The sequence below is a fragment of the Chenopodium album genome, chromosome 8, assembly GCF_948465745.1.
Source record: "Chenopodium album chromosome 8, dcCheAlbu1.1, whole genome shotgun sequence".
NCBI classification, from domain to species: domain Eukaryota; kingdom Viridiplantae; phylum Streptophyta; class Magnoliopsida; order Caryophyllales; family Amaranthaceae; genus Chenopodium; species Chenopodium album.
The window spans coordinates 71,001,333-71,018,373 of NC_137841.1; the positions used below are offsets into that span (position 1 = coordinate 71,001,333).

Below are 17,041 nucleotides of genomic sequence, written 5' to 3' on the forward strand. Positions count from 1 at the left end.
AGATAAATTTAAGGAAATTTTCACATTTGCTACCAGCGAAAGCACCCTGCTTCACATTTACTACCGCTTTAACTTTTTATTTTATTTTACTACCACATATATCAGAGTTTGTTAAAAATCACTACCACTTAACGGAATCCGTTAAGGTTCAGTTAAATAAGGCCCAATCTTTCATTAAATAATAATTTAATTTAATAAAAAAAAATTAAAAAACCAAAATCCCCAGCCACCGAAACCACCAAACATCCACCTTCCCCCCCTTTCCGACGCCCCCTGACGCCGGCGAACCCTAGACCACCAACAACAACACCACTGTACCCCTCAAACCCGACAACTCCCCATACCACCACCACGACACCACCCTAACCCCCAAACCCAGACCACCACCATGACACCACCCTAACCCCCAAACCCAGACCACCACCACCGAAAGCCTTATACCCAGAACACCACCACACACAACACCAGCAAAGAAAATCGCGACCAAACCACGGTAACAGTGGCCAAATGCGACCAACCACCGTCACCAAACGCGTCCATTCGCGGCAGCAGCAACGACAATTGCGGCCAATCGCAACAACCACCCTAAAACACTGGGAAATCAGAGGAAAGAGAGGGTTATGGGGTCGTCTACGGCGGTTTAAGGGTGGCAATTGCGGCAATCGCAACCAACGCCACCCTAAAACCGAAACCCTAAAACCCGTTTAGGGCGGTTTTAAGGGTGGTGTTTAGGTTCAGGGTCGGTTTTTTGGTGAGGGAGAGGGGGGCATGGGAACGGGGCTGGGATCGGGGCTACTGGTGGAGTTCGCGGCGGAAAGGAGCTACTGGTGGAGTTCGCGGCGGAAAGGGGTTGCTGGTGGAGTTCGCGGCTACCGTGGGCTTCTTTGGGCGCCGACGTCGATGGGAAATGGAGGTTGGATGGTGCCAATGAGGGTGGTTGAAGATGGAGTGGTGGCGGTGAGGTGGTTGGGCTCCATTAACGGGAATAGTAACGGCATCAGGCAAATGGTAGTGATATCTGAAATTTTGGATTTGGGTGGTAGTAAAATAAAATCTAATCTAATATATATATAAAGGGGAGTTTTCCCCCAAGTTTTTAGAGAGTCTTTACATTTAAATAATTCAAATGCCACGTAATCAAAATTAGCGAATGAGATTCTAAATTTTAAATTAATTAAATACAAAATTTTATCTTTTGATATTAGGAATTTTATCTAATATTTTAAAACTAATATAATAACAATTTTAATCCCATAAATATGAAAAATATTTTTTTTAAAAAAAAAAATACTAACAATCCGTGCATCGCATCGCACGGGCTTCATCTAGTAAAAAATTATAGCCGTAGTAAATGTGAAGCATGATGTTTTCGCTGGTACCAAGTGTGAAAGTTTCGTAAATTTAAAATTTAAAATTTAAATACGCAAAAATGAAATGAATCAAACAAGCCTCAAGACACATTGCAAATGTTGAAGCTTGGGAGCTGCTCTTATGGCGTCCGAAGCCTCTGCTTCTTCCTGCGCCATCCATTGCTGTACTCAACAACAACCTCTCTAACCAATCAAGGTAGCCCTTCTTCTTCTTCTTGTTCATTCTCTACCTCATTAGCGAATTTCTTAGTTGATAATCTGGGTTTCTCCAATCAACAATCTCTCTCCATTTCCGCTAAGTTCAAATCACGGAGAGTGGGAGAGACCAACAAGGCTATCGATTTCAATTTCTTTGAAAAAGTTGATTCTGTTATTCAATTCTTCAAACAACTTGGGTTTCAGCAATCTCATATTCAGAAAATCATTATTTATGAACCCCGGATTTTATTTTCTAGGGTTGATAAAACCCTAAAACCTAAAATTCAGCTCTTTTATGACCTGGGTATGTCTGATTCTGATCTAGTTCAAACTATTGTTAGAAATCCTCTATTATTGCGCCACCGTTTGGGTCCTGCAATTCATGCTCTTAAGACTGTTTTGGGTAGTGATGAGAATGTTGTTAGAATTCTCAAGAAATCGAATCGGCACTTTCATTGCGCTGCTAATTGTTTTATTCCCAATGTTGAATTATTGCAAAAGTATTGTAGCATTTCCAGTGAAACCATCCAGAAACACATTCTTCGGCATCCTAATACTTTTATATTGAAATCTGATTTCCTTCGAGATATCTTAATTAAGGTTGAATTACAGTTAGGGATTCCTCGAGATTCTTCGATGTTCTTGTATGCTGTTAATATACTACATTGCTGTAGTGAGAAGAATGTCAAGGATAAATGCCAAGTATTTAAGAGTTTTGGATGGACTCAGTCTGATATCATGAAATTGATCAGGCTAAATCCTATGTGTTTCACTAGTTCAGAGGCGAGGATCAAGGAAAGACTAGGCTGTCTGATGAACCAAATGGGTTACAAGCCCAACTATTTAGCAATGCATCCTATATTATTCATGTGTAGCATGGAGAAGAGATTATTGCCAAGACATCGAGTCTTACAGATTTTGAAGGAGAAAGGGCTTTTAAGGAAGGATTATCTTCTTACTTCTGCTATTTGCTTGTCCGAGTCTGTGTTCTTGAAAAGGTTTGTTCTGCCATTTGAGGAAGTCCATCAAGTTTATGCTCAACTCACAGGTTCTACAGTGGAGTCGTTCAATAAAGTTGTTAAATCCTAATGCTGCTTCATTTTAGTCAGTGCATAAGGTATTAGGCAATGTTAATGTTGTTATTTTCATCAAAACGATTTTCTATATTCTCCAACTTTAATGCCCCTTTAAATGAACCAGAAAAGGTTGTAGAACTTGTAGGTCAATGTGATTGGGAAGGTGTCATTGCAATGCCATTACTTTGTTGCTTTGCATTGAGTAGAACTTAGGTTCAATGATCTTTTTTTAAATAAAAAATACCGGGGATTTAGTGATTTTTCATTATGGTTTGGACTCAGGAACTCATGTATGTAATATTTGGTTTGGACTTGGGAACTCATTAATAATACGAGGTACATATCTGATATCTCTTGTTTTCTGTTTTCTTTTCACTACTAGTTGTGAAGTGCTATGATGTTACCAGAAAGAGTAGATTTCTTATAGAATCTAGTTACTTTTGTGTGACTAAGTGCAATTCAAATTTTGAGTATTGGCTTAGCAAATCTTGAAACCGCAGACAATGAAATTTATACTTCTGTTCTCTTTCTAGTGAATGCACCTTGTGATTTGATGCTAATATTGAAGTAATCCATGGCCTTTATAGTGGTTGTAATTGCTAAGTCTGGTTGGGAGTTAAGTTTGAGATACGTCTTGATCTTTGATCATGTCAGTGATGTATTGTTGCCGGGGGATAGAAATTTAAAATTGTTTGCTTAGATGTATGCTTCTATAATACTACGAGTATTGTTAAGCAAAACATTGATGTCACGCATATTTCTGCTTTATGACTACCATACCAGTGTCAGCTCATGGCTTTTACATTTCCTATCTGCAAAATTTCTATTATAAGCTTGGCAGCAGAGGCGTGTTTGATTGTGGACTGGATTTTAATTGGCTAAGCGCACCAACTTGAGTATCGTGTTTTACGAAGGTGGCCTGCCTGTTTGCCTTTGAAAATTCTAAGGATCACCTTGCCTCACTCTTAAACACGGGATTTGGTGCTGCAGTTCTGATTTTCATCACAGCCACAAAGACTCATAATCTTGATTGTGATGTTTTCTTTTTCTGAGCCAAAGCATTTCCTGCATCTGGTTGATAATACAGACGCCTAGCTGAAGTGGTCGACTTAAAATGCTAATTTGTAATAAGCCAGAGTGTGTTTGATGACCAATATGGACTTTACCGTGATTTTCACGAAAAATAAGTAACACTGACTCTTAACTCATGTTGGTGCTTACCAATGAAATCGAGCTTTGTATTGGTCATCTCTACTGGTGCTTATCAGGGTAGCTCTCTGAAAGCTTGTTATTGATACTATGAAAGTGTGAAGCTAGTGTTGAGAAGAAAAAGAGAAGCTTATAGTTGAAATGAACTTTGCTCCTTATTTTTGAAAATGAACATTTGATTATTGTGAAAACAAAATTATTGTACAATACGTTCAATTAGAAAATGTTCATTTTTGTTATATTAAGTGTTCAATTTTGATGGCGAACTCAGCTAGTGTATTGCCGAATTAGCAAGCTAGGAACACGAGAGTGAGGGAAACTGGGAAAGAATAAGGAGATCCCTACCTTAAAAGCCTAAAGTGTCTCTAGGAGAGTTTGATTCGTAACGCAAACTTTACCGTAAGACAAAAGTCAAAACTAAACATAACATTCATTACAAACTTCACTCCGTATTGCAATTGTCCAAAACCCCACCCAAACCAAAAGCCCAACTAAAAGCGCGCGCAATCTTCCCGCTTTCTTTGATTGTCATTATATACTTAACCCTTCCCTTTCTTCATCCCCTGCTTCGCAAATCGTAATTAGTGAACTAATTGCTTTTCTCTCTTTGTAGTTCAGGTAATTTTCTTTCATACTATGTTCGTAATTTTTTAATTTCATTTCATTTCATGCAATTTTTTTTGTTACTACAATCATCTGTTTAAAGTTCATGAATCTTAACATAATTATACTATTGATTAATTTTAAAATTTGTGGTATTATGTTCATAATCTTTGCTTATGTATGTGTAATTGAATTTTGGTGGTAGATGATAAATCCTGCATTATTTACCATGTCTGGTGCTCCGATTTCCAATAGAAAGCGACGTCGGAGTATTCCATCGGAACAAGTTCATGGCAACACCTCAGGTAAAATTTGGTATTCTCGTTCTTTTTCAGTCGACACGTTTCTTTTGTTGAAGTATTATGTTTGCCAATGTATAAGTTGAATTGGTAGTATCATCAATTATTTAAGGTTAAAAATTATAACAAGTTGATATTTGATCGTTAATTGATTATATATTCTTTCCCCATTTTACTTAGTGGCATTTAGAAAAATAAATTAGTAATATATACCAATCAACATGATATTTTCGTTAATGAATAAATATTTAACATTTTAGACAAATAAAAAGTTATGGGTTTATTTTTATTCCTGACAATGCTATTAAATAAACAATTTTTTTGGTTTATCGTGATGATAAACTTGTATTTGAAATAATGTTAAAAGTCAAAACTTGTCGACTTAAAAAATACAAGTGACTAAAGTGTGTAAGTGATGAGTATGGTGTTGTATTGATTGATGTTTATCCTTGCTTTGTTTAAGGTGGGGGAAAATATGAGGATTCTGTTTTCATGGAGATGATGTTGTCCGCTATCATAAAACACGGTCTTCCATTGACATTGTTTGAGCAAAGTGGCACTAGAGATGTCTTCGACTATCTAAAGCCGAATGTCAAACACATTAGTACAGATACGGCCAAGGGAAACTGTATGGAAGCGTATGAAAAGGAGAGAGCCAAGTTTAAACATGATTTGGGGAGTATTTCGGGTAGATTATGTTTGACAATCGATATTTGGGTGGATCCTTGTACTAATGACTACCTTTGCTTGACCGCGAATTATGTGGATTCTAACTGGAAATTGCAAAGCAAGTTTCTGAATCTTTTGCGCTTGTCTTTTCCTTGGGATGCATCTAGCCTGCAATTAGCAGTTTACGATGTGTTGTGCAAGTGGGGGATCGAGAAGAAAGTATTTTCTATCACTTTCGATAGTGGAAGGTGTGGTGAGGCAGTACAAGACATGTTAAGGGAGTGTCTTAATGGGAAAGATGGTGCTTTACTTTGCAATGGTGACTATCTTCATGTCTGTTGTGGGGCTCGTTTCATGGATCATATGGGCGAAGAGTGTTTCAAGCTGATTAATAGCCCTATAAGTAAGATCAGAGAGGGTGTGCATTACATAATGGGTCATGAGAAGAACAGACTCAAGTTTGAAGAAGCTGCATTGCTCATTTTCCAAGGTGAATATGAGCCTTTGTGGTCTGATAGCTACTTGAGATGGAATTCCACTTATTTGTTGCTCGAGAGGGCAGTTAAGTATCGGTATGCCTTTGAACATGTGATGATTGATGACGAGTATACTGATTGGCATTTGACAGTAGAAGAGTGGTCTAGGGTTGAAAAGATGTGTAAGCTTCTGAAGCCTCTTTATGACATAGCAAATCTGTTTTTAGGCACTGAACACCCAACAGCCAATTTATACTTTATAAATGTTATGAAGATTGGTTTGCTCCTTGTGGATGCATTGGAGGATATAGACCTTGAGATAAGTAACTTGGCACGAAGGATGAAGAGTGAATTTGATGTGTACTGGGATGCTTGTCATGAAGTTCTTGCGTTGGCTATAGTATTTGATCCTCGCTACAAACTCAGCTTTGTCAAGTTTTGTTATGGGAAGTTAGACAAGGCAAGTGCAGAGAACAGGTATGAGTGCACCCGTAAACGGCTTGATAGGCTCTTCAAAACTTACAGTGATCAACTGTTTGAATCACACTTGAATGAAATGAAAGATGATATTATCAAGGTATGTAAATTGTATATATATATATATATATATATATATATATATATACACTAGTCCTACATGTTGTATATTTGTCCTGTTTCATGACATATTTGTTTCAAAGCAGGGGTTTGACATATATTGCAGAACGAAGGAAAGCAACTCAGGTAACTCAAGTCTGAATTTGTACTTGAATGAACAGAATGTTCGCTGCCAGAAACAGATGGATGTTCTCTCTTGGTGGAAGGAAAATGAACCGCGTTTTGGACAAGAACTAACTCTTATGGCAAAGGATATATTAAGCACCCCTATTACCTCGTTTCCTAAGGATTCAGTTTTTGGCATGGGCTACAGAGTTAAAGACAGATTGAAAGGTGACTGGTATTCCAAGTGGACAGAAGCACTGATAGCTACTCGAAACTGGTTATACGGATACCCAGGTAAGATGATTTTTTCATCAAATTGATCTTTTAATAGGAGTTTCAAACTGACTTGAATTATGCATGTTTTCAATCTTTTGATTGCTCACTTATTTCAGACTCTTATAATAAAATGCTTTGTGATAATTTTCCTGCTCTTTCAGTTGAACCTGATTACCCTGGAGGACTTATGGGCATTGAGCAGCGATTTTGGCGTACCTCAGATGAGGAAGAGTCAGATTGAAAGTTCGAGTAAAATTGCTACCTTTTAAACTGCTGTACATTCTGACATATTTTAGCTGCAATAATGGGAGTTTTTGTACTGATATATGTGCATGTTTTTGCAATCAGGAAATTAACTGATTCAAAAGTGTTAACAATATGTGGCTTAGTGTTATATAGGTTTTGATGCTCATTGTTGATCAGAGCTAGTGGTTTTATTATATGCCATGCCCAAACAGCCCAAAGCTACATATTTTTGTTCAGATCTCAATCCTTTATGGCTTTATGCTGTACTACTCGAATCTAACGAGTTTTATCTGCAAAGTCGTGTAAATGGAAAGATAGGTCCATTTGGTTAACTAAATGTGCAAGACTGCAAGTGCAGTTGCAAAATGTTTTTTCATATTATATTTATTTAAAAAACAGACAACGGACATTTTACAGTAGTCATTTGAAAATACAAGTATTAGTCTTATTTCACATGATAGGATGAGTACTCAAGCCATTAATTAGTATATTTCATACCCTGAAGCATATCCTATCAGCTTAACTATATCAGTAGTTAGACACTTTGATGTAACCAAACTGCTTAGGATTATCAGACTGTGTCAAAGTCTTGAGATCATTAACAATCAAACACTTTAACTTCTCCTCATCATAGAAAAAGCCTGCACACTTGCAATCTTTGCTACACTTAGACTTACATTTCCTTTGCGTTATCCCCTCACCTTCTGTGTATATGCTACTGAAATGTCGAACGCCTACAACCTTGTAGTACTTGGCATTGATCACCCCACCATTGCATTCCAACTTTGGCTGCGCACACTTTTCGCTCCAACCCAAGAGTCCTCTAGGGGAAGGGCAAGCAACACACTGGTTTTTATAACAAACTCCAAAGTCACCACATTTTTCAGGCATCTGACATTCAGTTGCTCCTAATTGATCACCCGGCAATGGTTCACCCTCGAAAAGTGTGAACTCCACTTTGAAAATATCCCTATTCAGAGGATCATAACTATAGGTACGTAGTTTACCATCGATGTCTAGTCTAAGGAAGGAGTTTGTGCTATTGTACCATGTTTCGGCTAACAGCTGATTTGAACTAGATATCCAATCAGTGGTTATGTATTGTAGGGCTTGGAATGTGAAATGTGAAACAAAGTTTGTAACCCCTACAATATAACTGAACTCTTTAGAAGGCGTTGTTCCAAAAATCTGATCAATTCTATAGTAAGGAAGTGGGGTTGGATTTTTTAGACTCTTGTAGTACAAGGACACATTGTTGGGTCTCATCTCTAGGGTGTAGTTCCCTTCAAGATCACTCGTAGGCGATGCACGGCTTACGAGCTTAGTAGTTAGCCCAACCTTCAGAGACTGGCCTGTTAATAGTGTATCCGAGGGGTAATCAAAACTTTGCCAGATGAAGTTACCCTTAGCATCGTATAATACCATATTACCGTTATCAAGCATCTTTATTCCTACCACACCCTTGTTGGCCGTGTTTGTTTGCCAAACAACGCGGTCATCAAAATCGACCAGTACAAGATTGCCATCTTTCCCAAGGTAAAGAGCAGCCCCTTCACCAACGGGAGCATTCCGGTTCGCGGCCCAAACCCATTTAGGTGAGAATCCCATGCCTATACCAAGGGTAAAAGATTTCTGGTCATTAGTGTAAAAGAATAAAGAGAACCTTGGACTGTCTATAGCTACACGTCGAAAAGAGGTGTCGAATTCACCCGTGATATCTTCAAAGTCACCTTGATTGACATTGAGGAATATTGAAGGTGGGAAAGATCTAGAAGGAAAAGGAGCCGGAGCAGGGGAAGAAGATGATGATTCTTGACAAATCGACGGCGAAATGAGAAAACAGAGAAATAAGATTAATGGGAGAGAATAAACTAAGGAAGACATGTTCATAAGCATGTGTGTACGCTCTTTGGGTCGATCGGTGCTAATACATACATCCCATTTTATAGGCTTAACTGTCTAACAAAGGGTAGACTAAATTTACTTAAGAATCACTTCATAATAAGACTTAGAATTATTTATTTCCAAGATGATAATCTTATATGATTATTATACTTCAGATTGAAACAAGTTATAGTTGTAATTTAAGTATGAAAGTCAAAGTTGTATACATCCAATAGTCCAACATCCCCAGTTATACTCAACTGTATTGAGTTTATCTAAATGACTAGATCCCAAATATGCATGTTAGAGCTATAGTGCAAATGCCGCCTCCAAGGACTTAATTGAAGCACATGGTGATGATGGTGTATTTTCGTGTTTATTCGTCTAGCCTTCCGCAATATTAATGAGCTTACTGAGACTAGACTACATCATCCATCCGTTTTCGATCAGGAAATGGTGAATGTTGAGACTTATACTCGGCTTCTTGGCTGCTGCAGTCATCACAGTTTTACAAGTTTCAATTTTGTTTTCAATTGCTAATATAGTTGAATAGCTCGTTTACTTCTTACTAGTAACTTGATGGGACTATATATTCATGTCTTATTCAACACTATGAGTTAGTACACTCGTATAATAATGCAAGATTAAATAAGTAGTAATTGATGAGCTTTAAGTGTATTTCATACCCTAAAGCAATCTTCTTAGCCTAATAAATTAATTTAATAGTTAGAAACTTTGATGTAACCAAATTGCTTAAGGTTACTAGTTTGTGTCAAAGTTTTAAGATCATAAACAATCAAACACCTTAACTTCTCCTCATCATAGAAAAACCCCGCACACTTGCAATCATTGCTACACTTAGTCTTACATGCCCTTGGCTTCATAGGCCCTTCGCCTTCGGTATACATGCTACTAAAATGCACAACACCCACAACCTTGTAGTACTTAGCATTGATCTCCCCATCACCACATACCAACTTTGGTTGCACGCATTTTTCGGTCCAACCCAAGAGTCCTCTAGGGGAAGGGCAAGCCACACATTGGTCTTTGTAACAAACTCCAAAATCGCCGCATTTTTCAGGCATTTGACATTCTGTTGCTCCTAATTGATCACCCGGCAATGGCTCACCCTCGAATAGAGTAAACTCCACTTTCCATATACCTCCTACCCTATTCAAAGGATCATAACTATAGGTACGTAGTTTACCATCGATGTCTAGTCGAAGGAACGAATACGTGCTATCGTACCACGTTTCAGCCAACTGTTGATTTGAACTAGACATCCAATCTGTAGTTATGTATTGTAAGGCTTGAAATTTAAAATTTGAAGCAAAGTTTGTAATTCCTACATAATATGAGAATTCTTTGGAAGGTGTTGATCCATAAATTTGATCAATTCTATAGTAAGGAAGTGGTGTTGGATTTTTCGGACTTTTGTAGTATAAGGACACATTGTTAGGCCTCATCTCTAGGGTGTAGTTCCCCTCCAAATCACTCGTAGTCGATGCACGACTTACGAGCTTAGTAGTTAGCCCGACCTTAAGTGCCTGGCCTGGTAATAGTGTATCCGAGGGATAATCAAAACTTTGCCATATAAATCTATTTTTAGAATCATATAATACCATGTTGCCGTTTTCAAGCATTTTTATTCCTACCACACCCTTGTTGGCCGTGTTGGTTTGCCAAACAACGCGGTCATCAAAATCAAGTAGTACAAGATTACCGTCTTCCTTAAGGATAATAGCAGCCCCATCGCGAACTGGATCATTCCGGTTCGCAGCCCAAACCCATTTATATGGGTAGCTCATGCCTATACCAAGGGTATATGAACTATCGGAGTTGGTATAAAAGCATAACGAGAAATGTGAACTATCAATTCCTACTCTTCGAAAGTAAGAGTCGAATTCACCCGAGTATTCTTCAAGGTCACCTTGATTGACATATAGGAATAGTGAAGGTGGGTAAGTTTTAAAGGCTGGAGCTGGAGCCGGAGCCGGAGCCAAGGAAGGAGAAGTAGATAAGGATTCTTGACAAATCGACGGCGAAATGAGGAAGAAAAGAGATAGGATAAAGAATGGGAGGGAATAGATGAAGGCAAACATGTTTAAAAGCATGTATGTTATTTGGATGCATGGATTGTTGAAAATTCATGTATCATTTATAGACTTAATTTTTCAATGTAAGGAAGGGTTGATTTTTTTGAACATCAAGTTGATAATTTTGTATGATTTGAATTTGAGATAGATTATAGCAAGTTGTAAATTGCGTTAAAATTATCAAACTACAATCTGAAGAAAAGCTTCTTAATATTGTTTGATTAATGTTAATTCTAGTAGACTAATTGACTTTAGATCCCAAATAGGCATGTTAATTGTTATTTAAGAGTTAAAGTGCTAATGCCGTAAAGATGTATATTGAAGTCACATGATATATTTACGTTAAGTGATAGAAATGTTGGGACTCATAATCATTTTCTTGCTACCAAGATAAGCTTGGTGTAGTGGTAAGATTGCCACCTTTCAACCTTGAGGTTAGGGGTTCAATCCCCACTAGAGACACTTTAAGGGTGGGGATTCCTTATCCTTTCCCCTCACTCTCAAAATGTCTGACCCACAAATACAGGACCAAAAAAACTGTGAGAGTTAAATCAAGTTTTCGGGAAAAAATTTGAAACAAGTTATCAGGTCAAGTTAAATTATGGTATAGTAGAACTTTAAGCCCAGTTCAAATTGGGAAAAATAATACACCCCCTTTTTATTAAATAAAGTTCGTAATCTTTCTGTGTTCAGTTTTATTCTTTATGTTTTGTATATCACAAATGTCTGTATCCAATCATTTACTTTAACCAAGGTTAGTCATAGATTATTATTTCATGTTCCAAACTATAGGATATGATTTTTGACATTAATACATATAATAGGTTCTTGATGAACCATTAGTAATCTTCTTAGCCTGACTAAACTATTAGTTAGACAATTTGACGTAACCTAAATGGCTAGGATTATCAGTTCTAGTCAAAGTCATGAGATCATAAACAATCCAACATCTCAACTTATCCACATCATAGAAAAATCCCACACACTTTGGATCTTTGCTACACTTAACCTTGCATTTTCTTGGTTTCATAGGTCCCTCGCCTTCGGTGTACATACAACTGAAATGTCGAACCCCACGCATCTTGTAGTACTTAGCATCTGCATCATCACCACTATATCCTCCCACGGTCGGAGGCGCGCAATCTTCGCTCCATCTCAAGAGCCCTCTAGGGGAAGGACAAGCAACACACTCGCCTTTGTAACAAATTCCAAAATTACCGCATTTTTCAGGCATTTGACATTCAGTTGCTCCTAATTGATTACGCGACAATGGCTCTCCCTTGAAGAGAGTGAACTCTTCGGACCAATCTCCATTTTCAGGCGTAGGAGAAGTATGGACACGTAATCTACCATCGTAGTCTAGTCGAAGGAAGGAACTTCTGCTATCGTACGATGTTTTGACAAGCTCTTGATTTGAACTAAATATCGAATCTGTTGTAGTGTATTGAATGGTGTGGGAAGTAATAGGATTATCAAAATCTTTCACTAATACGTCGTATCTAAACTCCTTGGAAGGTGTCGATGCAAATCTTTGATCAATTCGATAGTAAGGAAGTGGTATTGGACTATTTGGACTTTTATAGTACAAGGACACATTTTTGGGGCTCATCTCTAGGGTGTAGTTCCCCTCAAAATGGCTAGTATTCGATGCACGACTTACGAGCTTAGTAGTTACCCCGGCCTTAAGAGACTGGCCGGGTAATAATGTATCCGAGGGGTAATCAAAACTTTGCCATATAAACTTGTCATTGGCATCGTATAATACCATGTTACCGTCCTCAAGCATCTTTAGTCCGACCACACCCTTGTTGGCCGTGTTGGTTTGCCAAACAACACGGTCATCAACATCGACTAGTACAAGATTTCCATCCTCCCCTAGGTAAATAGCTGCTCCGTTGCTAACCGGATCATTCGTGTTAGCAGCCCAAACCCATTTAGATGGGAAGTCACTGGCTATACCAAGGGTATAAACAGGATTTTCGGGGAATTTATAAAAACATAACTGGTAACGTGAGCTATGGATTCCTACAACGCGATAGTAGGAATCGTATTCAGCCGAGTAATCATCATGGTCACCGAGATTGACATAGAGAAATTTCGAAGGCGGGAAAGATCTAGAAAGCATAGGAGCCATAGATGGGGAATAGTCTGAGAAAACTTGATCAAAATGATTACAAATTGACGGTGAAATGAGGATGCAAAGAGATATGCTTAATAATACGAGGGAATATATGAAGGCGGACATGGTTATAAGATTGTGATCGATCAAGTGCTAATACATACATCCATTTATAGATTAAATTCGATAGCTAAGAATTGAATCAATTTAAGTGTATATCACTTTATATAGTATGACTTTGGATTATTAATTTCCAAGTTGATATTATTGTATGATAATCAATTTAAGTGTATATCCTATAAAAAGTATGTATATCCCAAGTTATACTTAACTACATACTAAAGAAAAGGTAGCTTCTTCAATTCTGCCTGATGTTATGACTTATTAATGTAAATTTCGATTCCCAAATAGGCATGTTAAGTGTTTGTAGTGTTAATGTCGTAAAGGACTTATATGAATTGAGGTAAAGACTAAAATAGACCCGGTGTGGTACGTCATACGTGTTAAGTCGCCTAGCCCGGTAAGAAATAATTAATAAGCTCATTAAAGATCGATCGATCGATCAGTAATATACTTGGGATATATATAGAGTTCATAATACACTTGTTGGGATCAACAGCTAGATTACTGCTTCCAAAGGAGATATTACTCTATCTAACGTGGTGGTTTTGTGTTTCGAAGTCACGCTTGGCAGGTCATGGCCAATTTTTTTGGGGGGAGTCAACATCTACTGGCACGGTGCCTTAGCTTGCACCAGTAAAGGCAGTAATTCATTGACTAGTGTGAATTTCCTAAAATTGTAATGAAAAAAAAAATGACCAGCTAGTGCTTTTTCTATATAGCTGGCCACACCGTGTGATCAGGGCCGGATTACTTATTAGGGGTTACTCAATCGGCCAAAGGTTACTTATTATGGGGTTACTAAGTTGGTTAGTGCGTTTTTTGTGTGAGAGTAACCCCTGACCGACCGAATAACCCCAAATTAAGTAACCTCAGTCACACGGTGTGATCAGCCACAAGTAAAAATTTATTATTTTGGGAACTTTATTCAATGCTTATAAGTTGTTCTAAATAGCCTTATAAACTAAAATGTTAATCTCACCTGGCTCCCTCATATATTATATATTAACCCTTAATTTTATGTTATCTATATTTGATCATAAATACCTACATTTTCATATTAGTAAATTAAAAAAAAAATTAAATATTAATAGACTATTCATTAAATGATTAAAACCTAATATGACTATTTTCAAATAATCAAATATAACCTCATCATTGATCAATCATACATTTAACACAAACCCAACGCAAGAATATAATTCAAGAACTAATACAACATATACCAAAATAAACTTAAGAAATCAAATCAGAACTTGAAAATTATTTCCACTACTCTTACATGATAACTAATTACATTCTGTTATATACCAAGTATATCTTATGTTAATTACAACCAATCACCCACCATAAACATAACACAAAGTATTATATGTGGCTAGCCACACTGTCTGATCAGTCATTATAAGAATTACTTCGTTAGTGTAATAAATGTTACTTCGTTAGTATAATAGGAGTTACTCAGTTATTATTATAGGGGTTACCCGGTCATTACAAGGGTTACTTGGTTAGTATTATAGGGTTACTTTGTTATCTATTTATATTTTTTTAAAAGCGGTCACACGGGATGGCTAACCACACACAAGACGGGCTTTCGAGTAATCGAGCTTCAATACGTACATCATCTGTGAAAGCTAAAACTACCAGATAGAGAGCATTGATTAAATTGAGTAAACACTTCATTTTTAACGAACCCTATTTTATGATTGAGAGGGTATATATGATTACAAATAGAGCTATTTTATTTTATTGCAACTAATTAAACAGCGTTACTTGCTTCCCATTTTCTACAATATAAAATATCTATTTTCTTTATATTTAATTCATTGATTTCTGCTCTGTACTAGGTGAGACAATCCATTATCTATATGTCATGCATTTTTTTGGTAGACGACTTTTCACTAATTCTTATCCTATATTAGACAACTATATATACTAATATAAGACTTATAAAAGTCCTAAAAATTATTCGAATCGACGATCTTTTCATAACGTGAGAATGAGTATGCCACCCTTTCATCAGTTGTACTTGATGGCTATCATTTAAGTGCAACTAAATTAAATATCGTTACATGATTCACACTAATTGTAGTATTATTGTACATTTATATATGTGTACAACATAACAACTAATAGTAAATTTAGGTCAACTTCAAAAAGCGTTGACAAATTTAGCAACTCTTACACTCGATGACTCTAGTAGAAATGCTGGCCTGATGGTGTCGATTAGAGTTGTCAAATATGGTTCCAAATGACATTATATAATCATATATGGTTCCAAACGGCATTATATAATAACACCGAGATGTATCTCCTAAAATCTCAAGCTTTTTCGACACCGGGCCCCGAAACATCCAAAATTTCTCAAAAAGCTAACATGGATATTAGCCTTCAATTTTGGAATTTTTTGACTTTTTTTCGCCCAGAAAAAAAATTGACGAAATGGTTAACATGGTCCCTAATACCCTCCGAGAGTCCAATTGGGTGGGTGGAACCATCCAATTTGCATTTAAATGGCCAATTTAGCGGTTTTTAACTTGAACCGATTTCATTAACTCAACCATACCACGAACATTTATGACAACATATAATGATCATATATGGTTCCAAACGGCATTATATAACACCGAGATGTATATCCTAAAATCTCAAGCCTTTTCGACACCGAGCCCCGAAACATCCAAAATTTCTCAAAAGCGTGGATATTAGCCTTCAATTTTGGAATTTTTTGACTTTTTATCGCCCTGAAATAAAAATTGACGAAATGTTTACCATAGTCTCTATTAACCTCCGAGAGTCTAATTGGGTGGGTGGAACCATCCAATTTGCCTTTAAACAGCCAATTTACTGGTTTTTAACTTGCACCGATTTCATAAACTCAAGCCTACCACGAACATTTATGACAACATATAATGATCATATATGGTTCCAAACGGCATTATATAACACCGAGATGTATCTCCTAAAGTCTCAAGCCTTTTCGACACCGGGCCCCGAAACATCCAAAATTTCTCAAAAAGCGTGGATAGCCTTCAATTTTGGGATTTTTTTGACTTTTTTCGCCCGAAAATAAAAATTGACGAAATGTTTATTACCATGGTCCCTAATACCCTCCGAGAGTCCAATTGAGTGGGTGGAACCATCCAATTTGCCTTTAAACGACCAATTGACCGGTTTTTAACTTGCACCGATTTCATTAATTTAAGACTACCACGAACATTTATGACAACATATAATGATCATATATGGTTCCAAAAAACATTATATGACCCCGAGATGTATCTCCTAAAATCTCAAACCTTTTCGACACCGGTCCACGAAAACTTCCAAAATTTCTCAAAAAGCGTGGATATTAACCTTTAATTTTTGAATTTTTTGACTTTTTTTCGCCCGGTAATAAAAATTGACGAAATGTTTACCATGGTCCCTAATACCCGCCGAGAGTCCAATTGGGTGGTTGGAAGTTGAAACCATCCAATCTGCCTTTAAACGACCAATTTACCGGTTTTAACTTGCACCAATTTCATTAATTTAAGTCTACCACGAACATTTATGACAACATATAATGATCATATATGGTTCCAAATGACATTATTTAACTCCGTGATGTATCTCATAAAATCTAAAGCCTTTTTGACACCGGGGCCCGAAACCTCCTAAATTTCTCAAAAAGCGTGGATATTAGCCTTCAATTTTGG

The 17,041-nt window shown here is 37.1% G+C and overlaps 1 protein-coding gene and 3 pseudogenes across 1 annotated transcript; 1 reads left to right on the plus strand and 3 right to left on the minus strand.

Annotated features, from left to right (window-relative positions):
• The first annotated feature begins 4,665 nt into the window (after window positions 1–4,665).
• LOC145556501 (zinc finger BED domain-containing protein DAYSLEEPER-like) lies at window positions 4,666–7,290 on the plus strand. The gene is made up of 4 exons (XM_081618158.1): window positions 4,666–4,761; window positions 5,219–6,477; window positions 6,584–6,896; window positions 7,040–7,290. The coding sequence occupies exons 1-4, from the start codon at window positions 4,686–4,688 to the stop codon at window positions 7,117–7,119; spliced, it is 1,728 nt and encodes a 575-aa protein (XP_081474284.1). The 5' UTR covers window positions 4,666–4,685; the 3' UTR covers window positions 7,120–7,290.
• Window positions 7,291–7,459: 169 nt separating this feature from the next.
• On the minus strand, window positions 7,460–9,008 carry LOC145555457 (EP1-like glycoprotein 3 pseudogene; annotated as a pseudogene).
• A 719-nt stretch (window positions 9,009–9,727) lies between these two features.
• On the minus strand, window positions 9,728–11,110 carry LOC145555458 (EP1-like glycoprotein 3 pseudogene; annotated as a pseudogene).
• An 862-nt stretch (window positions 11,111–11,972) lies between these two features.
• Window positions 11,973–13,349, minus strand: LOC145555459 (EP1-like glycoprotein 4 pseudogene; annotated as a pseudogene).
• Window positions 13,350–17,041: the final 3,692 nt, after the last annotated feature.